We start from the raw sequence: 26,891 nt of genomic DNA on the forward strand, positions 1-26,891 counted from the left end.
CCAAGTCCCACCCCACCCCCCGCCCCCGCCCCCGCCAAGAGCCCATGCGAACGCCTCCCTTCCCCGCCTCACGCCCATCCCCAGCCGGCCGCCTGACGACGTGTTCGGGTTCCAGGGCGCCGGCACAGTCCCGGGGCTGGGCCGTGGGCCGGGCGCCCCCGCTGGAGGGTGGGAGAGCAGGAGCGCCCTCCCGGCCCCTCCCGATCAGCCCTCCATTCAGCCCGCGCCAGCTCGCTCACCCTCCCCCGCTAACTTTCCCCCACTCACCACCCCATGGACCAGAAACTCAAAAAGTTTGCTTTTCGTGGCTTTGCGCGCCCCTCCGGCAACTTCGTCCGCGGCCATCGGGGTGGGCTCAGCGGCTCCTCTCACTCTCTCTCTCTCTTCCTCTTTCTTTCCCTTTTCTGCCTTTTTTTTCCTCCAACTCTCCCCTCTGAGTCCTGCTGGGCTCTCTCACACTTCTACTCGAGCGGAGTGGGGAGGGGGCCCCTTCAGGGCTGCCCTGACGGCCCACGGCCCACGCCGCTGCCGCCCGCCCGCCGCCGCCGCCGCCGCCGCCGCCGCCGCCGCCGCCGCGGCTGCCGCATTCCTGCACTGATAAGCCAGAAATAGTCCGGCGGCCCGGGGTCTGCCCGTGCGCTCGGCGGGCCGGGGCAGCCGCCTTCCAGCCCTCGTGTCCAAACAGCGCAGATAAGCGGCGAGGCGCGCCGGCGAGCCGGGCTGCCGGGCGCTGGGCAGCGGCTCTGCGGGGCGAGGCCGCCCGAGGGCCGCGGCGGGCGGCGCGGGGAGGGGACGCCAGGGGAGGCGGCGGGGGGCTCGCCGGCCACCGGGCTCTCGCCACAAATAGTTTCTCCGTTAGGGAATTCGCCGGCAGGGCCAGGCACGGAACAGCCAGTTCCAACTTTCCCCCAAGTGGCTCCTGCTGCATTTCTGAGGCCCTTTCCCCAGAGACCTGGCAGGCCAAGTAGGGAAACATTCGCTGGGAGGAATCCGGGGGGAGCCGAGCGCCCGGAGGCGGCCTCGCTGCTGCCCCGGCCGCCGGCGGTGGGTGTGCCCGGACGGCGCGTTGCCCTGCCGTCCACAGATGTGTGTGCCCTTGTCTCGCGCGCCGCGTGTGTCCGCGCCCTTTGTGGCACGGCGCGGCGGCGGCGGCGGCGGGTGTGGATGTTTACGTGCGTGCACAGACAAATGCCTCGTCTGTGTCCTCCCGCCACGACAGCCTCCGTGCGTGCGCGTGCGTGCGTGTGGCAGGACGTGGCCTGTGCCTTTCAGCTCTGTGGGAGTCTATTTCTGGGTATGTGAGTCTTTGTCTCTATGTGAGAAAGTGAGGGCAATAGGGGAAGTATTTCGGAAAGAGGGACAGGCAGCGGGCTCATGAGAACAGGAAGAGAGAATGTGGCGAATGGCGCAGAGCCAGGGTGGGTGCCTGGGTGGGTGGGTGGAAAGAATGAGGCAAGCAGGCCTTGATTTCCGTGGGGCAGGGGGTGGAGTGGGGTTAGGGAACACGGAGGAGCGGGAGAGCTGGGTATGGTGGGCCAGGCTCAGGGCCCCTAAGAAAGCAAGGGTGTGGAGTAGGGTGATGAGGGAACCCTAGAAGGGGCAGTGTGGGTGGAACTAGCGGTCCCTCGGGGTGAAGGGGCACAGGACAGAGAAGGGGAAAATTCTGAGATCCCCTGGCTGGGAGCCCTGGCCCCACCCATGCACCCCAAGGCCACACCCCTGTCTCCTCCTTCTAGAGGAGGAGCCCAAGGGTTTGGGACATCAGTGGGTCCAGTCTATGGACCTGCTACATTGTCAGAATCCAGGTGCGGGTGGGGCAGTGCCTGGGGGAGTTGATGGAAGGCTTATGTGAAGTTGGGCCCTGAAGACTGGGGGGTCTTAACCCTCAATCCTTCAGGATGCCTTTGCCCAGGGAGTCTCTTCGGCTTGCAGCCTGATCTCCGCTGGCCATGGTTGTGCTCCCGGCTATCCCTGTCCATTTACATGCCCACTGTCAATCTGAAAGGCCAGAGAGGCCATCTAGACCAGGATGCCCCTCCCCTATCCCTGGCTTGGAGGAGACCTAGAGATCCCCTTCCTACCCAGTCTCTCCCAAGGCTTCTGCCTAGGCCCCCTCCCCCTCAGAGAATGAGCCCTGGAAGGGTGGGGATGGGTGGGTGGGCTGCCTCTGTCTGCCACAGGCCATGAAGGTAGCTGCTGGTAACCTGGGGAGGTGATCTGCTCCAACCTGTTTGCTAACCCCCAAACCTCCACTCACTCCCATTTCTAAGCCCCTGCTCCCACCATTCTTTTGCCTGGAATGCCCTCCACCTCCTGTCTGTCCAAATCACACCCATCCTTTAAATCCCAGCTCAGGCCTCACCTCCTCTAGGAAACCTTTCCTGGTCCCACTTGTGTGCATGGATTTTTCTCTTCTCCAAATGCCCATTGCCATCTACTTTGCACCACGAATTGGCACTGGACTGGCCTGATGTGTCCTATGCTTCATGTATGTTAGGTTTGATTTCCCAAAGAGGTTACAGCCCCCTAAGATCAGAGACTGGTATTTAAGTCCTACTCCCCCACCCCCTGCCTGGGCACAGGGACTCGACAATACCAAATGCCTGATGATGCTTGCAAAGCTCAGTAGGCCAGTGGACAGAGCTGGTACTCTGCCATTCACCTGAAGGTGTAAGTCACCAGGGGCACGCCTACCCACTGTGGGTGCTTCTAGCAGGGACATGGGAAACCATGGGCCTCAGAGGTTCTCGGGCTGGGAGGTAGGCAACCCTAGGCTTTGTGTAAAGCTCAGTGTTTTCAACTTTTGGAGAGACTTTTTGGGAAAAGAAGACAGCAGAGGAGGTAGATGGGTACCCAGCATGGGCAGCTGGGAAGTATGAGGGAGAGGCATCAGGAGGGTGGAACACCAAGCATTTGTGAGGGGCTGGAGATCCCGGGCTTGGTCTTGGCAGTGGAGGAGTTTGCAGGAGGTGTTCGGACCAGGGGCTATGGTGACACCCATGTGAAGGGGCCGGTGTCACTACAGTTCATGGATAAGCTCCCTCCTGAGCCACTCCTCTGGGAGCTGTCCTCAGGTGTGCAGACAGTAGGTATACCCTGCACACACACCCCAACACACACGCACCCCAGACACACACTAATGCAAGCATCAGAGGGACACGGAGCCACATCCATCCTTTTGCACACACAGCACACCTTGACCACCTCCACATCCTACACACTGCAGGCCAGATTCACAAGGGCCTCGACATATCTGCATGCTGCTTTTACAGGGGCGACCCTGGGTATTGGTAGGTGGGCGACACACAGGAGCCTTCAGAGCAGAAAAAAGGGGCGGCGCCAGTGTAGGGACCCAGAGCCCCCTCCTCACAAAGGCCAGGATACCCAATAGCTCAGCCCCAGAAGGGCGCTTGGCAGTGCCACGCCGCTGACAGCTCCGCGGCTGGAAAGGAGGCCCAGGGACAGCCCGGATTCCGCCCAGCCCGACAGGGCGCAGGCCGCACTCGGGGCAGGCCGTGCGCGTCTGGGGCTAGGGCGGCCGCCGGGCAGCCCGGAGCCGGAGTCCCCCCTGCCGTCCCCCCATCTCTCCTTCCCTCGCTGAAGCACCACCGGCACCAAATGGCAAAGCGCCGCTCCCCGCGCAGGGAGAGATGCGCCGCGGCCTGCGGGACGGGCTCGGCCGCTTCGCCCCCACCGCGCCGGAGCGAGCGGGCGGCGGCCGGTGCGCTGGGGGGCTCGGCCTGGCCCGGCCCGCGCCGCCCCTCCCTCCGCCCGCGCCGGGCCCCGGCCTGGGCATGCGCGCCGCGGCCTCCCTCGCGGTGAAGGTCAGCCCAGGGCCCAGCTGCAGGACCCGCGGCGGCCGGGGGAGGCGGAGGAGGGAGGAGGGATGCGGAGGAGAGACTTAACTCCTTCCCTGCGGGAAGACGGCCACCAAGGCCGGGCGGAGCGCCGAGTCCCGCCCTCCCGCCTTCGGCGGAGGTCCCGCTACCGGGACACAGCTCGGGGGGAGCGGGAGGGAGAGCAGGAGGGGGAGGGGGAGAATGGAAGAAGGGAGGCTGGTGAGGGGAGAGGGAGGAAGGGAAGGCAGGAACAAAGGAAACACGACTGGAGGGAACGGGTTGCTCGGGAGAGACCTCTTTCCGCTGCCCGCTTTTGCCTACACCCTCAACAACGAAGCTTTCCTTAGGAGAGTAAAATTACCCTCAAAGATTGGGGGGGTGGGGAGAGAGAGGAGTGAGACCACTTGGAGCTCTCAGGCCCACAGAGCCCTAATGTCTGTGTTCTGGCCCATCCCTAGACCGGGCCACCACTTTCTCCTCTGGTCACTAAACCCTGGGGCAGCCACTGCACCCAGAGCAGCTCTGATCCAGCCTACCTGCCTGGCCTACGGCCCAGGCGCCCAGGGAGCTCTGGCTAGTCCTTGGGGCCAGCAGACAGGACATCTGGAAGACCAGACCAGGGCATCGGGGCACAACCCTCCTGGGCGCCCCCACTGCTGTCCCCAGGCCAGAGCAGCTGTGGGCCTCCCTGTCTGTGTCAGAATGTTTCCGTGCCCAGGACACCCTTTGCTGCTGTCACGGGGGCTGTCTCTCTGTGTGACTTTGCCTTTCTGTTTTGCAAACACACACAAGAGAGACAAATATGATAGAAAGAAGCAAAAAACAAAGAAAAAGTAGGACACTGAAATAGTAGTGTGACCTTGGGCAAGTCGCTGTATCTCCCTGCCCCTCGGTGTCCTGGGGATTAGAAGGAGGAGCTCAGGCTAGAGGAACCGAGGCAGACCAGGAGGGAAGGAGGGGGCCAGAGGGCGTGAGCAGAGAAACAGACCCCCACCCAGGACCCAGGTGCTGCTATCAAGGAGGGAAGCCTGGTCCCAGCTCCCAGCCCCCTCCTCTACGAGGTCCTCAGGGACACAGCCTCTGCCTGCTTCCTCCCTCCTCTGCTCAGAGTCACTCTTTCTCTGGTCGGCTCTGCCCCTTGTCACACACACCTGGAGAAGCCCTTACCTCTACACTGTCAGCTCACTGCCACACCTTACCTTGGGGTCCCCAGGGTCCTGCGCAGCAGGCAGGTGCATGATAAAGGTCAGTGGAATGGACACGTCCTTCTTTTTCTCTTTGCCTGTGTGGGTTTCCTCAGTCTACGGGATGCTCCCGGACACCCCTCCCACCACACACATCGCACACACAATACACAGTAAACTGGTAGTCACAGGAGGAGAGCTGGGCTGCTGGGGCTCTGAGCGTCCTGCTGGTCCAGAGGGAAGGCACAGTTTGGATTCACAGCCAGTTTTCTCTTAACCCCTCCTGGCCACCGTTAATTAGGTGGTCTCTCGTAGCAGGTCACACACCGTATAAGAAATGAGCCACACGGCCCCAGTCCCCGTTTCTGCAAGGATAGGGCTGGTTTGTGGGCGGTGTTGATATGGGGTCTTCAGGGGTGCTAGAACTGCCTGGGGCATGGCTCTGTCTGGTGGGTGGCAGGACCACATCCAGTGACCCTGCATTGGGTGACACCCTGACCTGCTGGCTGTATGGCCCATGGAGGGAGGGATGTGTCGTCTCCCACAGCCATCCTCACTCCCTGCTCCTCTCCTCCGGATCAACACCTGGCACATCTGGCTAGATTCAGGGGCTTAGATATGGCTGAACCCCAGGGCAAAGCAAGGGGGAGGCACAGCCTCGGGACCCCAGGACAGTGGAGGCTCCAAACAGCTTCCCCACTTCTCCTCCCACAAGCTTTGCAGCCACTGCCCCTGGCTCCACTGGCCTCCTGGTTGACAGGCAGCCTGGCTGGGGTGGCCCACTAACCCCACAGTATCCTCTGTCCTCTGCTAAAGCCCCCACTCCCACCCTGCTCCTGCCATATCCTCAGGGCCCGAGGCTCCAGAGGAGTCACCCAGTAGATGTCCCGGAACCCCCGCATCTCTCCAGACTTTCGCTGAGTCCTCCCTGCGCTGGCTGCTGCAGAGCTGGACACCCAGATCTGGGAAGCAGCCTGTGGCTTCCTGTGGACTGGGGTCTGCTCATGTCCACTGTGCAGCCCCGCAAATGCCACCTTCTTCCCAGTGCTCTGTCCTCATCTGTGACATGAGGGTGCTGCTGCCTGGGAATGCCGGGAAGGCGCAGGGTGCTGCCCCATCACCAGGCCTTTGAGCCCGGGCCCTGTGTCTCCCACCCTGCCGGGGCTGGGAGGCCCTTGGCCATCCTGCCAGCTGTCTGCACATGCGCCCTGAAGCCCCCAGGCCCCAGGCCTCCTCTTTCTTGGTGAGGAGAGCCCCATCCCAGCACCCCCAATTCTCCTCCTCTCTCTTTTGCTGCTCACGGCTCCCTCATGACCAGTGTCAGGACAATCTTCCTCATCACCAATGTCCTGCTCTCACCTCGGGAAGCTTGAGGACTTGTGAGGCAGGAACAGGCCTCAGCTACTGCTCTGACCAGGTGCTCAGAGGGATCCCTGCCAACCAATACATTCTGAGGTCTGGGATGTCACCTGGGTGAAGAGCTATGAATGGAGAGGAAAAAATTCATCTGCATTTCCTTAAACAAATTTTTGGGGAAATTAAACCAAATGGCAGTGGACAGTGGAATGTATAAACGAAACGCGTGTGGAAGGACCTCGTGGCTCTCACCTTCTGGCTGTCTCCAGCTCCATCAGGGCTGACCCTGCCTCAAGTGTACCAGGTTAAGTCTTATGATGCTCTTTGTCCCCAACTGTCAGTCATCACAGAAAGCCCCAGACTCAGACTCCCCTCAACTCCTGCACTCTAGGCCCCTCCAGGTGCCCATCTCCCACCAAGCCCTGAACCTGTCCTAGGGAAAGCGTCTGCCTGCTTCTGTGAGTGTCACCTTTGCCTCCCAAAAGCAGAAGGGGGGCTCCCTGCTGAGACCTTGCTTCTCCCCCATCCCTGAAGCCCTCCCTGGTGGCTGTGTTCTTCCTAGAGCCCCACCCTTGCCCCTCACTGCTCCTTCCAGACCCTTGGCTTTGCATCTCACCCCCCACATGGAGCCTTCACTTCTGAGGTTTTGGCTCCTGCTGTGGCATTCTCTGCAGCAGTCTTGTCCTGTTTGCTGATTTTCAGGGCCCATTGCACGGGCCTTCTGACACCTCTGGCCTCTCGGCTCCTTGGCTACCCCTTCTCTAGTGACCTCCCCTGCCTCAGCCACTCACTCTCAGGGCCGTCTCGTAGGTGACTGCAGCAATGCGGTGCCCCCAGGGCAGTCCCTTGCACCCCACTCTCTGACCGCCATCTCTTTTCTCTCCAGCTCCCTCTGTCCAGCTCCCTGACCCTCAAATCCTGCAACTTCCCTGGAACCTCTGGTCTATTTCACTGGCCCACACCCCTTATCACAACTGCTCCTCACTCACTTACATGTATGTTTTTTATGGAAACACACATAACAAAATTTATCTTTTTTTTTTTTTTTGAGACAGAGTCTCACTCTGTTGGCTAGGCTGGAGTGCAGTGGCATCATCATAGCTCACTGCAGCCTCCAACTCCTGGGCTCAAGTGATCCTCCTGCCTCAGCCTCCTGAGTACCTGGGACTATAGGTGTACACCACCATGCCTGGCTAATTTTTTAATTTCTTATAGAGATGGGGTCTCATTATGTTGTTCAGGCTGGTCTAGAACTCCTGACTTCTGGTGTTATTCCCACCTTGGCCTCCCAAAGTGCTAGGATTACAGGCATGAGCCACCACACCCAGCCAGAATTTACCATTTTAACCTCCCCTGCATGTACTCTTGACTCTCTTACTTAAGGGTTAAATCCAGCTTCCCCAGTTACTCTCCTGCACCTGTGTACCTGGATGTGGCTGGCAGCTGCCCGGCTGGTGTCACTGCAGATTCAGGGGCACGAGCTCACCTGGCCTTGCGCTGTCCGGCAGTCCACTCTCCCCGCTGCCTGCTCACAGCCATTCCCGCTCTCACACGCCCACGGGGGTTTTTCACATCTTCTCCCTGCTTCACCCTCCAACATCTTCTTCACCCTCCTCTCCCCCAGCTGACGCCTCGCTTCCCACTGCACTGAGAAAACAGAAGCTTTCAAAGAACTTCCAGAGGCTCCCACCACATGCTCCCACCTGCCAGCAACTGTACTGTACCCCCCATTCCTCCAGACGAGCTATCTGTGCTCCTGTCCACAGCCAGCCGCCCCGCTGTGTGCCAGCTCCCGGCCCCTGCCACTCACCCGGGGACACTGCTCCAGCAAGCAACTCTCTCCCCGTCGCCGAGCTGTCAGCCTTCCCCTCTACTGAGCACGCGCAAGAGCTGTTCTTCCCCCACCTGAAATGAACTCTCTTGACGCTACTTGTCCTACAGGCTATTGCCCAGTTCCAACAAAACCTCTCAGGACAGTTGTCGACATTTGCTATCTTCAATTCTCCTGAATCCCAGTCCCGTCAGGGCACCTCCCACTACTCCACTGAAGTGCTCCTGGCAGGGTCACCAGTAACCTCCATTTGCCAAATGCCACCACCAATTCTCAGGCCTCGTGGTGCTTGGCTTAACTAACGGCAGCCTTCCACGTGCTGACCACGCTCTCCCCTTTGGAACGCTTCTCTCCCTGGCTGTCCTGCGTCCCAGCCCTGCTTCTCAGTCTTCCAGTTCTCCTCCTCCTCTCAGGGGACTCGGTCCTGGGTCCTCTTCACCCTCCACACTCCCCTCTCGGGAGCTGTCCTTGTGCAAACTCACAGCTGTCCACATGTTAACAGCTCCCAGTCTTCCTCCAGCCCAGGCCTCCCTCCCCGGCCTTAGACTCATCCGTCTGTCGTCTCCTCAGCATTTCCTCCTGGGCCTTAACAGACAGCTCAAACTTAATGTGTCCAAACGAGCGCCTGCTCTTCCACCTCGGACTGGGCTACTACCCCGCTGCCCTCCTGGGTCCACACTGGACTACAGCGTAGCCTGCTTCCAACCTCCCCCCGACAGTCTAGTCTCAGCACGGCCACCAGGATGATTCTTTAGAAAGGGAGTCAGATTATGTCACTGCTCTGCCTGAAAGCCTCCGGAGGCTCCCCATCTCATTCCAAGCAAGTGCCAAGATCCTGAAGGTCCTGCGGGCTCTGGTTCCATCTGTGCCCCTCTACGCCCGCCTCCTGCCAGCCCCGCACTCTCCTTCCTGCCTTGGCCTCTGGCCTCGCTGCAGCTCCTTGGAAACTCCAACTACTCGCAAGCCTTACTCTCCAGCTCACTGTTCCCACTACCGGGAACACTCTTCCTCCAGCTATCGGCGTGGCCAACTCCTCACTTCCCAGAAGTCTTTGTTCACACGTCCCCTTCTCAACGAGACACAATTTGTCCACTGGATAGAAACTGCAGTGCAGCCCCCTCCCTTCCACACCCCTGTCTCGTTTATTCTGTTCCATGTCCCCCCACGGTGCGGTAAACCTTCCACCAGTCTATGTCATGTACTTACTATGGTCGTGCCTAACTTCTCTTTTCCTCCCTTAGAATGTAAGCCACAAAAAGGCAGGGGTTTTTTATATGTGTGTTTTTCTAAAGGAAGCAGGATTCTCATCTGTCTTGTTTGCTGACACATCCCAAATACCTGGCACGTGGTAGAGACTCCGCCATGTCACAGATGTGGGAGAAGAGAGCCCCTCCAGGTCAGTGCAGGGTTTCCAGCATGCTTCCAAGGGCCGGCTGGTGTTGCCGTCTGAGACTGTGTTATTGTAGGAGCAATAACACCATCTCAGATTTGTGCAGGACCTGACTGCTGCCCACCACTGTCACACACATCACCCTGTCTAATCCCGACAGATCCCTCTCAGGCCTGTGGCAGGATTCCCATTCTAAAGATAAGGAAAATGAGGCTCTGAGAAGGCATGTGATTTGCCAAAAGCCACCGTGCTATTACACACAGGGTGGGACTGGGGCCACAGTCAGGTCTCCTGACCTTAAGGTCCCTGGGTTTCCTCCTTCATCCAAGCTGCCTCCCCAGCGCGCCAGCAGCCCTCCACCTTCCCCAAACACCTGGCTTTTAAAGAAGGAAATCAGAATCCTTGGAGGCCTGTACATTTAAGCTGAATTAACCTCAATTATCTTTTACAACACACCCAAAATAATCTCAAGCAGATTGTTTCAAATGTTGGGAGTATAACTTCCACCTGTTTGCTGCACTACCTCTGGTTTCTGCAAAACTTTGTGACTAAGGCCGGTTGCCTCCCCGTCCCAAACCCACTGCCCTGGGTGGGATCTCTGCAGGCTCCATGGCGCGATGGCTCTGAGCTTGGAGTCTAGAACAGGGTTTTGGGCTGGACGATTCTTTATGGTGGGGGCTGTCTTGTGCACTGTATGATGTTAGGAGCATCTCTGGCCTCTATCCAGTGACTTCTCTCAGTGCCCCAACATGACAATAGACACTGAGCCTTGTTCCTGGAGGGTGACATTGCCCCAGCGTTGAGAACCACAGCTCTAGAGTCAGATGGTCTTGTGTTCAAAGCTGGCTCAGCCACTGAGTGACCATGACCTTGCACATGCTGCCTGACCTGCCTGAGCCTCGTCTTCCCCATCCCACGCCTGAGCCCCAGGCAGCTGTGATGACTAAAGCGAGGTAGAGTATGTACAGAGTTCAGTGCGGTGCCTGGCACAGGGTAAACGCTTAACAAATAGGAGCTGCTATCATCCGCTTCCTGATGTCACTGCCTGCCGGTCCCATGGCCTCAGTCCCTGTGGCCTTGGCTGGGGCTAATCTGCCTCACCTCCAGGGCCTGGCTCAGCCTGCTGCTGTCCACCCCCAGCTGGGGAGGGGCAGTGGAACTGAGGGGCCCTCAGAGCCCTTCAGCTGCAGGCCTGTCACAAATGCCATGGAGGGTACCCACGAGGGGCTGGCTGCCACTCCTAGAAACCAGCCAAGTGAGTAGTCAGAGTAGCTAATTATGGTGGGCTCTGGGAGCCCCGTGGGGAGTCTGGGGTCTACCCAAAACACTGGATGCTTCCTTGAGCAGACAGCAGCCACAAGCGGTGTTAGCATGCAGGTGGGTCGTACCGTGGGAAGCCTGTGGCCCAGCAGCTTGGGGGGGCTGCGGCATAGGCTGCCGGAAAGGAGGGGGCATGCAGGAGCCACCACAGGTCACAAATCGACTGGACTCAAACCTAAGAAGAATCTGCCAGGCCACGGTTGGGCCTAGAAAAGCAAAGCTGAGGTTGGGGAATTGCGGACAGAGGCCACGGAAGGGAAAGCGGAGCCTCCTTCCGCCCTCCGCACGTGTTTGTGGCCAGCCCGTGGGAAGTGCGGCCCATTCACACGCGTGACATGGCCTCTGCCCTCAGGACCTCACGGGCGTTGAGGAAGACGAGATGGACAGAGGGCTCTGTGCCAGGCGTGAGGGGAGGGAGCGGGCAGGGCTGTCCCCACAGGCGACTCAGAGCAGCAACACCTGCGCGGCGAGGGAAAGCCCCGCTGGGCGCCATGGCCAAGGCTGGCACGGGGCGCTGTGGGCCTGGGGGGCTTTTGCCCCCGTGGGCACCTCTGTGAGGGCCTGGGGAGAGGCACCCCGAGACCTGTGCTCCCTCCTGGCGGGAGTCCTGTGAAGAGTGGAAAGGCAGGGCAGGTCCCCGCAGTGCCCAGCAGGCTGAGACGAGTAAGGGCGACAATCACACAGCACGGGCTGCTCTGAGCCCTTCGTGTACGTCAGCACAGTTAGCGTCACGACCTCTCCACCAGGTAAGCACAATCCTCAACCCACCTTACCAGCGAGGAAGGGCAAAGTGACTGGCCCAAGGTTGCACAGCTAAGAGGGGATGGAGTTTGCTCCAGGTGGCCAGTCTGCTCCCAGCACCTACGCTGTAGGCAGACTTGATGGGAGGACGTGAGAATGTCCCAGATGCTCCTGCTAAAATTAATTTTTTTTATTAAAAAAATATATAAGGGAGGCTCTGAGGGGGTTAAATCAGGGCTGAGGCTGTAACCACAACTTCACACCTGAGAGGCAGCTGGGGAACAACGGGGGCGGGTGGGGTGGGATGTCCACGTGTCCACCAAAGCGGCCTCACCAGCCTCCAAGCACGCCACGCACAGCCCCGAAGCCCCGTCTTTGCTCCTGGGGTCCACCTGCAGGAATGCCCTCTTACGCCCCACTCCCCCAACTACGGCCCCTATCCTTCCAGCCAGCCAAGTCCTCAGCCCAACTCAGCAGTTGTGTGGTTCCCACGTTGTTGTTCTGTTGTTGCTGTTGGCATCCTCCTCTCCCTGGGCCCTCATGTTTAATCCATACGCAAGTTTTGTAGACCCCATCTCTAAATGACCTCTCAACCCCATCCAACTCTGCTCTTCCCTGCCACAACTCTGGTCCAGGCTACCACTATCTTCTGGACTGACAGCCCCACCTCTTCACTCTATCTCTCCCCATACCATGACCAGAGTGATCTTTTCAAAATGTAACTAGGACCACGGTACCTGCTTGCTTAAGATCTGACAATGGTTTCCACTGTGCTGATAGACTCCATCTCCCTGCCAGGGCCCACAGGGCTGAACCCACCCCACGGACACCTTCAGCTCCACCAGTCCCTATCCCATCCTCAGACGCACTGATTCCCTGCCCACCTCAGGGCCTTTGCACATGCCATTCCCTTCACTGGGAGAGATCAGCTAGTTGGGTCTGAAGGTCAGGTTCCTAAAGCCAGGATTTGGCCCCTGTATAGAGAGGAGCTAATGCCAGCTCCTGCCTTGGAGAGGTACCCAGGGTAGCAGCAGCTTTTGGCACAAGGTAGGGAAGAGTAGAGCACCAGTGCACCCGACTCCAGGACACCAGGTGAGTGCAGGTGAGACAGGTGTTGCACTGCAGCCGCCAGTCAGCCCAGTCAGTGCCTGGGTTAGTTCCTATGCAGGACAGGGGCACGGATCCCCTAGGGAGCCCACTCCTGAGTGGTGGTGATGAGGGTGAATGGTGGAATCTGGGGGGCTCCTGGTGCTGCACACAAGCCTCTGCTGGGGGTCATGTGGACAGCCAGGGCCAAGCAGCAGCAGTGGCACAGCAGGGGCGCTGACTGCTGGCCGAGCAGGGACAGGGCACGCTGAATGCCCAGTGTAGCCGTGGGAACAGCAGGGCTGGGGGCCTCCCTCCACCTCCGCACATTCCCATGTGAGGAAGGCTGGAGCCGGGGAGGATCCAGAGGCGTTCCAGCCACCCAAGGGAACGGCAGGGAGTCCACTTGTCCCTGGGGCCTTGGTCCTTCCGGTGGCAGGTGTGGTCCAGGGTTTGAGCCCCAGCCACCTCCCTGAGGCTCTGGCCACCTAGAGCTCATCTTCTCCCTCCTCCACAAGACACATCTCCAAATTCTGAATGCAGCTGTCAGAGGCCCCCTGCTAAGGGCTGAATTGTGGCCCCCAAAATTCATATGTTGGAGTCCTAAGCCCTGCTACCTCAGAATGTGACCTTATTTTAAGATAGGGTCTTTAAAGAGGTGATCAAGTTAAAATGAGGTCACTAGGGTGTACCCTCGCCAATGACCGGTGTCCTTATTAAAAAAAGGAAGTTTGGACGCAGAGATAGACTTGCACAGGGGGAGGATGATCTGAAGAGACACAGGGAGCAGACTGCCAACTTCTAGCCAAGGGCAGAGGCCTGGGGCGGGTCCCTCCCTCCCAGGCGTCAGAAGGAACCAACCCTGTCGACACCTTGATTTCAGACTTGCAGCCTCCCGTGACAATAAATCTCCGTTGTTTAAGCCTCCTGGTCTGTGGTGTTTTGTTACAGAGGCCCCAAGGACCTGACACCGTACCTCCAGCTCTGCTCGTCTCTGTTCCCAGGGTGGTCCTCCGGAGACCTGCTGGCCGTTCACAACACCCTCTGGCCTGCCTGGAGCCATCGAAAGCAAGGCTCGGAACAAGGTGCTCTCTTAGGACAATGTGAGCAGGACCTGGGGCCAGGAGGCCCGAGCGTGAGGACAAATGTGCCTCTCTGAATGTCAACCTCTCTGAACCTCAGTCTTGTCATCTTTAAAACAGGTATGCCATCATCTTACCTCTCTCCCTGGGTTATTGTGAACAGTAAAACAGTAATGATTTGCCATATGCAAAAATTCTCCTTAAGTCACGCTTGGTAACCACCCACTGTACCATGGGCTCGTGTTGCGCTGACTGCCAGTGAAACCTCAATTCCTTTTCTGCTCTGTGCCAAAACATGTCTCCCTGTCCCCTGCTTATAAAGTTGCCTCTTTGGTCTCAAGAACAGACACGTGTTTATTCCCAGTAGTATCTTGGAAGAACTAGCCCACTATCCTGGCTGTTGAGGGCTTTTGAATCGCAATTCTGTTATCTGACATCGTTACCACCTTTTCCAGTGAGTGCGACAGCCCGACAGCCGAGCTCCACCCACGTCTGTGCTGCACCCTTTGGGCCTCGTCTTCAATTCTTAGCCAGTTTGCCCGAGTATAGTAACACCCAGCCAGTGATGTGCCAGTGTGTCATGGCAGCAGCTTAACGTCAGCCACAGGGGGAGTGTTTACACCACGAACTCAGAGCTCTGCTCCCTCCCTGCCCTGCAGGAGCCGGTTGTTAAGCATCTACCAGCACACCAGTGCTCCAGCCCCTGTTCACGTGTCACACCCTAAAGACACTGGGAGACACTTGTCACACACCTCCAAAGTAACACATATATCTTCATGCAGCTTAGCCTACAAAACAGTTCCACATGTGTTATCTAATTTGCTTCTCTCAACACCCGAGGAAGGTGAAGGGATGGATGTTTCTATACCCAATTTACGGACAGGAACGCAAGGCTGAGAGAGTTCTTTTTGGACTACCACCCAACTGCTCTCCTCTTGCTTATCAACAGTACCCCAGCGTCCCTCCGCTGTCACCGCTCTGGGCTTCGGACACAGGCAATTGAGAGCCGGATGCTACGGCAGCCCGGCCTTCCCACCAGCAGAGCGTCGCTGTGGATTACAGAGCGATGCTTCTCAAAGTGTGATCAGGGGGCTACTCTTGGGGGGGGGGTCCTCAAGTTTTTCACAAGACTCTGCATTTTGTTTATAATTTTGTGGTTAAAAAGAAACTAATAAAAGTGACAGCAGCTCCTAGGACAACACTTCTCAAACTGGGGCCATTGACGCCTGGGGGCCCCTGAGTTTTCAGTGAGAAGCGCTGGTTTGTTTTCTGTGCTGGGGGACAGAGAGAAGACAGGTGCCAGGTGATGGGGTAAGGAAAGCTCGAGGTGGGTGTCACAAACTGGGCAGGGCAGACAGGGCTTGCTCAGCCCTCACTGTGTCTCAAACACTTTAATTAGGCACCAACCTTAACAGTTGGGAGATTTCACATAAAAAGCCAGATTTCAGAAGCTCTTAAAAAATTAGAAATCTGGCAAGACACGACCACCGATACTCCCGGAAGCAATCAGATGGAGCTGACGAGGGGCAAGAGCTCTGTAATCCACCACATCCCCTCCCCATTCCCTGCATTCAGGTGTTGCAAACTCTTTCTAAGTGCATGGGCAGCCTGGGCTTTGTGTAAGACGCTAAGTAGCCTTTGACCTTGAGCCTCAGTGCTGGGGGCATCAGAGGCAGGGCAGGACTGGGGCCTGTACACAGAAGTGGCTGCTTATCCCTGGGAAGGGCCCGCAGTCTAGGCACAGTGTACCTCTGAGGGCCAGAGGCAGTGGAGAGACCCCAGCTGGGACTCTTGCCCTAACCCCTGGGAAAGTTCCTTAACTCTGTGCTTCGGTTTCCTCATCTGAAACGTGGTGGTGATTCTAACACATTGACCTCACAGTGTTGTGGTCAGGATAAATTAATGAAACCACGTAAAATTCTTAAAACTCACAATAAGCCTCAACCCACACTAGCTGCCATTGCTCCGCCCCAGCCTGCATCACCCTCTCACTTCCTGCAGGTGACCCTGTTTGCGGCTGCTCTCGAATCAGAGGTGCTGCTAAGAAAGCGGGGGCTGGTGGTTGCATTGGGGGGACTCTTGGCAGGGGCCATGGCCCACCTAATGGGCGCACTTTCAAAAGTGTCTCGAAGACGGGGTGGGGTGGCAGTAAAGAGGGAGTTAGAGGGGAAACTGAGGCAAGAAAAGGCAAAAGCACAGGGATGCTTCCTGCAGGGTGCGGCATGGGGGAGTGGAGTGGGAGTTTGAGGACCTGAAGGTAGAACTCAGCTTCTCCTCCTGGTCGGAGGGCAGGAACGCGGGCCGAGAGTACCCATGGCACCTCCGGCAAGCCCACCCACCACAGCCTGCTGTGGATTCAGCTGCGCAGCCCACCCAGAGCACCTCCAGAGAGCCACAGGGCTCTTACTGGACCTGCTGGCTCACCCTTTCTTCCTCCAATTAAAAACTTTATTAAAGGCAAAGAAGGCAGGCCTCTCACGGCACAGACTGCACCAGCTGGGATGGCGCTGCCGTCTGGAAGCATGAGCTAAAACGAAGACACTCGGCATTGGAGCTCACAGGTACGGGACCAGGAGAGTGAACTTCGAGGCTGGAGGCCCGCAGCATACAGGCTGGGACTTGGAACCAAGGGTGGCATCAGTGGCATGAGATAGTGCTCTGGGGTCCACAGATAACACCTGTGGTAGGGGCAGCGCTGAGCATCACATTTTAAGCCATGCGGGAGTGGGGCGCCCTTGGCATTCGGCATCGGCTGCAGCCGGGCAGTGTGCGGAGGGCTCAGCACTCACCGTTGCTCTGGGTCTCTACAGACAGGCGGGTGCCTCATGTCACGGGGACACTCGCTGCTTTCCCCATCGGCCCAGCTGGAAAGGGACAGAGCTTACCTGGCTATCCCCAGGGCGCGTGGGCAGTGAGGCCTGCACAGCCCTGGGCAAGGAGTATCTGCAGGAGACACAGGCCTGAGGGAGGGCGCCTCCCAGCGTCAGACGCGGTTATACAGCTTGGAGGCTGAAAGGGGTCTGTTCTCTGAAACTCTGAAAGGCTAAACCAACGTCAGAGGAGGGAGATTCTCCCTCACCATAGAACAGCTGAGGAGGGAAGGAGCTTCCTCAAACGCAGAGCGCCCCTCCTGACGGCAGCTACAGGAGGAAGCCTTTGGGCCTGGCAGCCGCTCAGGGGTCAACAGGACAAGCTGGAGGGCAAGGGAGGACCACCCCGTGGAGTGGAGAGGGTGAGGCCAGCAGCCCAAAGGGGGGCCTGGGGCTCAGGTTGGAATCAGCTGTCACAGCCCCCTCCTCCTCTGCCCCCGCTGCCTCACGCATTCGCTCGTTCATTCAAGAAATACTTTTCTGCACTGTGCGGAACAAGACGGATGCACTCCTGGCCTTTAAGGGGCACTACAATTAAATATTTAAATTTTTGGTGTGTGCTACAAGACATAAGAAAGTGGGACTTCACACCCAATTGGGAGTAGGAGAATGTGTCTCTGGAAGGAGTGGCACTTAGTGGAGACTGGGAGGAGGAGCGGGATAGCCGGGCGGGGATGGGGTTGCAGGTAAAGAAAGGAAGAGCAGGTGTGAAGGCTGGGCCCGAAGCCCTGAGTAAGGTGGAACCGATTGTGTTTACGGCTGCTCTGGTGGGTCGGGGTCCGGTGGAGCGGGCAAGGCCGAGGGTGGGGCACCCACTTAGGGGCAGAAGACAGCAGCGGCGTGGACTAGGGTGGTGACGTGGGTAATAAGAAGTGGATGGAATTGAGATGTATTTAGGAAATAGAATCACATAAAAGGTCGTGGCATTGTGCCGACGGAGATAAGGAAGGAGGTAGTGTCAAAGGTCACTCCCGGATCTGGATTTGCACAGTCGATGTCAATGTGGCCGGCCCCACCTCCGTGCCCAGGGAACCCAGCTCCCTTGCCTTCATGCCTTCACAGGAAACTTCTCTATTCCCCAGGAGAGGAGACTCGAATAATCCTCTCTCCCCGCTCCCCACCCTTTTTCCTCAAGGCAGGAGGCTCTGACACCTGGAGGACAAATCCCTGTCCTAGGTGGGGTGAAGGTGTTGCCGTCAGCCTCCCTCCCGTGGCCAGCCCTTCCCTCCTGGGCGAGGCTGCAGCAGGCTGGAGACGTCACTGGCTGTTCCCGCTACGCAAACCCAGCTTAGGGCGCAGGACCCGCCTTCTGTTAATACATTTGAGCCCCAGGTTCAAGCCTTTTTCTTCAGTCCTGCTTTCCCTGCAGATAAGTTAATATACCCCTGACACGTGTGCCTATTTCTCAGAGGGTTCAGGACCTTTGGGATAGAGTGCGACTGGCCTTCCTTATGCCCAAGCCCACCTGCTGGGCAGATGGGCTGACGGAGTTCTTCATTTTCTATGAGGATTTTGCCCCCACCTGGAGAACGTGGCTCTGTACTTAATTCCTGATTTTAAATAAACCTTCCTGCTGCCCAATATTTATTGGAAACCATGTGTAAATATTAACATAGAGCAGATTTCCTGAAGGTAGCAATGCATTCCTCTAGTTGCTCTGAATTTTGTCTTTGGATTAAGCAAAATCAGCAATCTTTATATGGCTGGACAGTATTGTGTTGGTCCTTGCCTTAGCCCTGGGAAACTGTTATGACATTCATTGTTGAGGTCATTGCTCGACTTGTCACACAATATCCCCTGTACATCCTCATACAGGAGAGACTTATCAGGGTCTCGGGGCTAGAAATCGTGATTTGAGCAAGTGGTTTGATTTCTATCTTATGGACAGTGTGAGTCACGTGACTGCTCTTCTCTCCTGCTGGCAGCAGGGGTCTCAGGACCTCACGGTTGCATTTTGTGTAGACCTCATCCTTACCTGCTTCACAGTCTCCCTCCTCACTTCCCCTCTGTCCCCATTCCCTCACTGTACAAATCTTTGCAAACTGCCTCAAACCCTTTTTGGAGTGAGGTGGCGTGTCAGTCCATCTTCCTGGTCATCCTCTCTCACCTCTCCTCTTCCCTCCCAGCGCCCTGCTCCTCCCTCCAGGTTCACATGGGAGGTGATGCAGGTTTGTAAACTCAAGCAAAGGCACATGTGGGGTATGTGCACATGAGGCGCAGTCTCAAAATCCCTGGAAGTTTAGGGCACAAAGAAATCGGTTTCACAGCTTGGGAAGTAAGTAAACAGAACAGGCTATCCCAAAAGGTGGGCCTGGCCGAAGTGATCGACAACTCTGCTGTATGGCCCCCTGTGGGTTTCAAGGGTCTGCGCATCCCTCACCAGCAAGGAACACCAGGGGACACAGCCACAGTCCCCACAGTCCCTCAGCCGAGTGCCCATCAGAAGCAGGCTGGCCTCAGCTTGGCCCCTCAGTCGCAGCAATTCCAGAGGGCTCAGGATCCAGCCACAGCTGAGAGCCTTTGCTCATCCTGTCCCGGCAGCTCAGCCTCCTTCTGGTGACACCTCCAGCTCATTACCCCCAGCTCATTACCTCCACCACTTAGCTCACTTGCAATCACGCCACAAGTGCTCAGGGTGAGGACAGCCTCCAGCTGCTGCTGGCTAGACGCCAGCACTGCGGGCACTGGGCTTGTCCGCACCCAAATGCCTGAGCACTAGCATGCGCCTAATGTGACTCCAAAATAAAGCGCCAGACTTCACCGGACACCTCACCCTCATCATCTCATCACCCAGAGGGCTAGGGCTCCTGAGCCCCCAGGAATCCCCTCATGATCAGGTGCCACTCTGGTATCAGGGGTCACCAGGATGCACCCAACTCCCCCAGTGCCCCAACTCCAATCCTCCCCCTCCCCACTGCACAGCCTTCTGTGAGATCACCTCCTTCAGGCAAGGTACCTCCTTCAGCCCAGGTACCCACCTGGTGCCCTGGGGAGCCCCTTTAGGGCTTAGCTCAGTGAGTCCCAAATAGGCCACCATTTATGGGGACTCACCATGTGACGAACCTCCCAGGGAGCTCAGCTGCCCCCGCTCTGGCCCTCCCCCTCAGACACTCCAGAATGTCGGCTGCTTAAGTCTCAGCCCTCTGGTCCAGGAAGAACAGGTTTAACACACTAGTTCACACCTTTGCTTTATGAATCTTTGTTAAAAAACCAACTGCCACAAACTGAAGAGGCCCACTCGTCACATAAGGTGCTGGTTAGGTTGTGGGGAAGGGGCAAGACCTCTATCTAGGGGCCTTGACTTCCCAGGCGGTGGCCTGGGCCTTCAGGTGTGGGGCTGGGCATGCCCCAACCAACCGTGCTTGTTTCCTTGGCAACTGGCACCAGGTGACTGGTGCTCACTGCCACCTGTGTGGCTCTAATCCTCTGGGCCAGACCTCGCCCTGCACCATTCTGCCTGGGCCTGGACCCAGCCGGGGGAAGGGGGGGGTCATGGGGAGAGGGGAACAGGGCTGTGACTCGCCTTCTGAGGAGGGGGCGGAGAAAGCTCTCTCATCCTGCTCACGCAGCACCACCCCAAGCCCTGCCTCCCCAGAGCTGTGCGAAGGACGCCTTTGCGGGGCTCTCCTGAGGTCCCTCCTCAGAGCCCCAGGCCTGCTTATCTGTGGCCCCTTCTGCTCAGACCACCAAGGCTGCAGGTCCTGAGGGCAGGCACTGGGTCCCTTATTCCTCGAGGCTCCGACATCACCCAGACTGTTACCGGTCACTCCCACAGGTAAGGAGTGACAGGTGGGGCTGGGCCCGCAGAGCTCAGGCCAGACTTCAGCTTCAGACCCAGCTCCAACCCCTTCCCATGACTGCGTGTGGCTCTGGGGCAGGTGGCTTTTCTGCCTAGAACCTCAGTGCATCCTTCTGGACAAGGGGGGACTGACGTGGGACTGGCCATCCTCTTCTCACTCTTCAGGGAGGAGGCTTGGGAGGTCCAACGGGTGTGCCACGGCCTGGGAGCGCACCAGAGCTCGGGGCCCACCTGTGGCAGGGCAGGGCTGGCTCCCACAGAGGCCACAAAGTAGGCTGCCGCCACCACCTACCTCCCGCCAAGAACCAACCCCCACCTGGGGCACTGCAAGGCTTTTAGAGGTTTGCATAGTGCATTTGGGGACAGGTTTCTGAGCCCAGGTTGTGCCAGGGGTCAGTTGGTTCCGTCCAGCAAGCAGGGAGCATGTGGAGGAGGGTGCGCATGTGTGCAAGTGCGCATGCGTGCGCACGGGGAGGGCGGACGGAGTGCGGCCGGGTGTCTGGGCGGGGAGGAGGCGAAGCAAGCCAGAGCCCCCGACCATTCACATGAACCAAAGACCTGGCTTCAGACTAGCTTGTCCCTGGCTTGGAGTGGCTTTCAGAGGCAGGACCTAGGGATGCCAGGAGGTGCGGGGGACACTGAGCATGAGGGAATACAGGAGTGAAGGGAAGGGCATAAGTGACAGACGTCAGCAGGGTCAGGGAGAAGGCCCCAGCCACGGAGGGATGAGCATAAGCACTGCTGTGAGCACGGGGCCGGGTGAGAACTGGCAGACTCTCGGGCCGGAGCTCCTGCTCCTGGGCTGGCGGGGCAGGGAGTGCCTACCTGTACCGCGGTGGGGGGGTGCTGAAGGCCTGGAGTCATAGATGGCAGGGTCCTGCAACTGGAGAGTCATCCGGTGCCCCCTTGGGGCCCGGGCCCGGAGCCCACCTCGCCTGCAGCACCAAGGGCCATTCTGAAGATCTGAAAGGAGAGGCCAGACCCTGAGCCCCCAAGGCAGACTCAGAGGGCATCAGGAGACTGGGAGGAAGCCAAGCTCCCTGGAGAGAAGGTCTGAGGAAGGAGACAGGAGGCTGTGCAGAAGGGGACCAAGACAGAGGGGGCCATCGAGGACCAGCCTGGAGCTGGGGTGGCCTGGGGAGGGCACAGGGTGGGAGCAGTGTGTGCTGGAAGCAGACGGAGGCTGGCTCTAGGGTCCTGCTGGACAAAGAACTAAAAAGATAAGAGCAGAGACCCCAGCGGAGCCCTCGCCCTGACAGGGGAAGGCAAGTTCGGGGGTGTGGCAATGGGTGGAGGGGGACAGCTAGGCGTTGGAGGCGAAGGCCAGACAGACGCAGGCCAGGATGGGGAGGATGGTGACTGACTGGACGGCCTCTGCAGCCCAGGGGCGTGAGGAGTTCGGGGTGGGCAGGGAGTCAGCCTGGCCCATCGTCGCCTGCTGCGCAGCTGCCTTCCCCACTGGGCCCACTTCCCTCCCTGCTGCAAGAGCAGGAAGGCCTTGGCTAGGGGAGGACCCAACTTCTGAACTGAAGCCCCTGGGCAGTCGGCGGGCATGGGGGCTAAGGAGAGGGCAGCTCCACAGGTGGGGGGGTGTGGGCGAGAGGGGTAGGGTGGGCTCCAGAATGGTTCAGGGGCGTGTAAGCCACGCGAGCAGAAGGTGGTGCTGGCTGAGGGTCAGCTCTGAGCAGGGCAAGGAGGGCAGGGGAAGAGGGATGTGCTGAGGATGGCAAGGGGCCAGGTGGAGTGGCATGGGAGAGCCCGAGCGGGAGGGGCAGATGAGGGGAGGAAGGTACCAATGGGGGGGTCACTAGTCCAGGGCTGAGGGGAGCTACCCTGCAGGAGGGTGGAGACAGAGGGACAACCTGAATGGGAGAGAGGTGTCCGGGAAGGAGGATGCCAAGTGGAGACAGGGAAGGTGCCAGGCAGGGGGAAGGAGGGAAGGTGCCAGACAGGGGGAGTAGGAAGTGCAGCATGCCAGGCAGGAGCAGGTTGGGAAGTGCTCGGCAGGGGGGAGGTGACAGGCAATGGGAGGAGGGTGGTGCCAGACAGGGGGAGGAAGAGAAGGTGCCAGGCAGGAGGGTGCCAGACAGGGGGAGGAGGGGAAGTGCAGGTGGAGGGAGGATAGGAAGGTACCAGAGAGGGAAGGAGGGGAGGATGCCAGGCAGGGATGAGGAGGAGGAGGTGTCAGAGAGGGGCTGGATGGGAGTTTGCCAGGCAGGGAGGAGGAGCAGGGAAGGGTAGGGAGAAGAGGTACCAGGCTGGATGGAGGTGCAGGGCACCTCTCTAGGTGCCAGGCGGGGGGATGGAGAGTCAGGAGTAGGGGAGACACCGGGAGAGGAGGAGGGGAGGAAGATGCCAGGAAGGGAGAAGGGGGATGCCAGGTAGGGAGGAGGGGAAGTGCCAGGTGAGGGGAAGGTGCCAGGCAGGGAAAGGAGGGGAAGCCAGGCAAGGGGGAAGGAAGAGATGCCAGGCGGGGAGGAGAAGGGATGCCAGGCAGGGGGAGGAGGGGAAATGCCTGGCAGGGGGAGGAGGGATGCCAAGCAAGGGGAGGAGGGATGCCAGGCAGGGGGAGGAAGAGGATGCCAACAGAGGCGAGCGGGTACTGCCAGGCAGGGAGGGCGGGGGCGCCGGCGCAGCGCGGCCAGGTGGCGTCTTCGCCAGGGGCCGTGGGGGCCGCGCGGCGCGGGTCGCTCACCTGCTCCCCCGGGACCCCGGCCCGGAGCGCGGCCGCCCGCTCCCGGCTCCGCGCTCAGTCGGCCCGGCCCGGCGCCTGCGCTGCTGCAGCCCGGAGAGGGGGAGGCGCAGGGAGCGTCTGCAAAGAGCGAGGAGCTTAATAACGAGTTAGGGATCGGAGCAGGAAGCGTCGCCCCACCCGTCAGTCTGTGTGATCGCCTGCTCCGAACCCCGCTGAGGGCCCTTGCCAGAGCGTTGTGTTGTTCAGCCTGTACATACATGTGTCTTAGATCTGCACATGCATCTGCACGCCCACGACTCACACACGCAGTCAGCATCGTATGTGGCCACAGACATCACCTGCACTAGAACCACATACATACATATGCACACGCGTGGGCACACACACAAACATGCACATGCACAGGTGTGCACACACACACCGATTCAGTCAGAGCATCCTATGTGGCTGCAGACATTATCTACGCCAGGTCCACACACACACGCAGACTTCCCAACACATGCCCTGGGGTGGGGGGTTGGCTCCCTGCCAGGCTCTCACTAATGACAATCCTACCCACTTTATGCACTTAACACTTGGGCAGCTTGGAGAAGCCCTTTTCCAACTTCCAGCCAGACAAGCCTCCATGGTTTCTCCGTGGTGTCTCCCGGGAGTCCCACGGAAACCTCCAGACCTCCACTAGCACAGTGCCTGGCACACAGTGGGGACTCAAATCCTACCTGCCCAAAGAATGAGCCCCCAAGAGCTCAGGCAGGGGCGAGAGTGAGGGGGCTGCCCCCTTGAGGAGCAGCAGGTGGAGAGCAAAAGCCTGCCCAGTGTTTGGGGGCAGGGCAGGGGGATTGGCAACCCCCAGAGGGAGGTGGGCAGACAGCAGGCAGTTGCGGTAGAGGAAGGCCAAGGTCAAGTCCTGCCCCTCAGGTTTCACCTCTGCCCGGGATGCCAGACACTCCCCTCACACCATGGGAATTTGGGGTCTGGGCTCTGTGCTGCCTGGGCCTGTGCTGTCCCTGTGACGGGCAGGCCCCACAGGCAGCCATGGAGCTTTTCCACCAACCCCCCTTTTTAAGTCATTTTGTTCTATTGTTTTAAATTTTTAATTGTGGTAAAATGCACATAACATAAAATTTATCATTGCTCACACCTTTAGTCCTAGCACTCTGGGAGGTAGGGGGAGGAGGATTGCTTGAGGTCAGGAGTTTGAGGCCAGCCTGAGCAAGAGTGGGAGCCTGTCTCTATAAAAAACAGAAAAAGTAGCCAGGCGAGATGGTGCACCTGTAGTCCCAGCTACTGGGGAGTCTGAAGCGGGAGGATAGCTGGAGCCCAGGAGTTTGAGGTTGCTGTGAGTTATGATAACTCCACTGCACTCTACCTGGGGAGACAAGAGTGAGACCCTGTCTAAAAAAAAGAAAAAAAATTATCATTGCAACCATTTTTAAGTGTACAGTTCAGTTTTGTAAAGTATTTTCACATTGTTGTACGGCCAATCTCTAGAGCTCTTTTCATCATCCCTAACTGGAACTCTGTCCCCACTAAACCACAACTCCCAACACCCCGACCCTCTCCCCTGGGAACCGCCATTCTACTTTCTGTTTATGAATTCGCCACTCTACCTGCCTCATGTAAGTGGAGTCATACATATTGGTGATTTTGTGACTGGCTAATTTCACTGAGCATGGTGTCTTCCAGGTTCATCCGTGCTGTAGCATGTGACAGCGTTTCCTTCCTTTTTAAGGCTGAACAATATTCCATTGTGTGTAAACACACCAGGTTGTATGTTCATTCATCTGCTGAGGGACTCTTGGGTTGCTTCCACCAAACACAACAGTGTTGGCCATTGTGATTCATTCAGCTTTTACACTCCTGTTAACACCGACATCAAACAGGACAGACACCCCCTCCCATTCTGCCCTGGGAAGACATGCTCAGTTCTCCCCGCCACGTCCACCCCAACCCCTTCCATTAGCACCTGTGTTTCTATTTTCAGAACCTTCCTCATACCCCTGTGAGGCTACTAAGAGGACCCACTGTGGACTTCTTTCTTTCTTTCTTTCTTTCTTTTTTTTTTCTTCTGAGGCAGCGTCTTGCTCTGTCGCCCAGGCTGAACTGCTGTGGTGTAATCATAGCTCACTGTAACTTCAAATTCCTGGGCCCAAGCGATCCGCCCACCTCGGCCTCCTGAAGTGCTAGGATTACAGGCATGAGCCACCATGCCCAGACCCACTATGGACTTTGTAACCAAATTTGCTGACTCGATGCCCTTAATTAAAGCTGATGCCTGTGCCCCTTCCATGACGGAACGTGCGTCGTGCTAACGGGCCGTGCTTCCCTTGCTAGAACATTTCCCTTTGCACAGGGACTTCCGGAGATGCAGTGCCTTATAAACCCGAGGGAATGAGTCCAGACGCGGCACTTGGGCAGCAGGCACAGCAGGGAAGGGAGAGGTGGGGCGGGTATTTTGAAGTGCGGAGGGCTTTTTTCCCTGTGGCTTAGGGGAACGAGGAGAGCGCTGAGTGACGGGATTTGAGGGGCTTGACAGGATTCCCAGGATGGTGCCCTGACACCCACCAGGAGGTCGCGGCTAGCACTTCGCTCCTGCGGCCTCTATTGGGGGCAGTCGCCACCCTCTTCCCGCTGTGAGTGGAAAACAGGGTGAACGTGCTGAATGCTGCCGGCCCCTCCCGCCATCGCCAGCTGTTAACTTGGCAGCACAAGCCTCACAAAGCCCTTCTGATGGGACAGGCAAGTAGGTTCGAAAGTGAGGAGAGTGGCGAGGTGGCCGGTCCTGACATGGGGGTTAGCCGAGGGGGTCCTGGATGGAGAGCAGGCGGTCAGGACACAGCGGGAGATAAATGGTCACAGGCAGCGCCAGGCAGGCAGGCCTGGCTCAGGGGGGCGGCCCAGATGGGCCATCAGCCCCCGTGACCCTGTGCCCACCCCACGCCCACACCTCCCCTTTTCCCTTTTCCTCCTGCACTGACAGCTGGCACGGAAGCCACCCAGGGAGCCCTGAGCAGGGATTAAGTCCATGGCTCTTTGCTGTGGTGCCCCAGGTGGATGGGAGGGGTGTGAAGTTAGGGCAGCAGGTCTCTAACCCAGCTTAACACCTTGTATCTAAATAACTGTCCCCTCATCCATCCCATCCGTCTCTCCCTCTGGGCCGTGACTCCGGGAGGGTAGGAGTGCAGCCCGCCAGCTCGGACACACCAGGGCCCAGCACAGCGCCTGGCAGAGTAGGAGGAAGATTCCAGCAGGCAAGCAGTGCCTGCATGGGGCAGCAGGGAGTCCTGGGTGGGCAGAGCAGGCTGCAGCAGAGGTGGGTGGGGGACCCGGCAGGGTTACACAGGGCTAGAGTTAGGGATGACATTCAGTCATGCATGAGTGCCCAAGGTTTTTCCTTGCAGCACTGTTTGTATGCAAGAATTTGGAATCAGCCTAAATGTTCATCAACAGGTGACAGATGACATAAATTCTGTAACAGGTGTGAACAGGTGACAGGATAAAGACATCACTCAATGAATATTATCAAACAATGGGGAAACTGTCTATGTGCTGATCTAGAAGTATCTTAGAGATATGTCGAGCGAGAAAGAGCGGGGTGCACAGTGTGTAAAGCATGCTTATGTAAGAGTGTGTGCACGTGTGTGACGTGTGTGTGCACGAGCACATGCATGTACTCCTCTGGATGGATACAAAAGAGA

The 26,891-nt window shown here is 58.2% G+C and overlaps 1 protein-coding gene across 3 annotated transcripts in view; it reads right to left on the reverse strand.

Moving 5' to 3' along the window:
* SMARCD3 (SWI/SNF related BAF chromatin remodeling complex subunit D3) overlaps positions 1 to 23,270 on the reverse strand; it is a 33,346-nt gene extending 10,076 nt beyond the window's left edge. Inside the window, exons 1-2 of one of the 3 annotated variants that reach the window (XM_069462675.1) lie at positions 23,194 to 23,270; positions 21,324 to 21,461 (exon numbers count right to left, since the gene is read on the reverse strand). In XM_069462675.1, coding sequence (XP_069318776.1) covers positions 21,324 to 21,362 — 39 coding nt within the window. In that variant the 5' untranslated portion in view covers positions 21,363 to 21,461; positions 23,194 to 23,270. Of the gene's footprint in view, positions 1 to 267; positions 477 to 21,323; positions 21,462 to 22,827; positions 22,858 to 23,193 lie in introns of those variants that run through there. The other 2 variants (XM_069462676.1, XM_069462674.1) reach the window with 2 other exon arrangements.
* Between the last annotated feature and the right edge of the window lie 3,621 nt (positions 23,271 to 26,891).

Source organism: Eulemur rufifrons, chromosome 29, assembly GCF_041146395.1.
Source record: "Eulemur rufifrons isolate Redbay chromosome 29, OSU_ERuf_1, whole genome shotgun sequence".
Classification (NCBI taxonomy): Eukaryota; Metazoa; Chordata; class Mammalia; order Primates; family Lemuridae; genus Eulemur; species Eulemur rufifrons.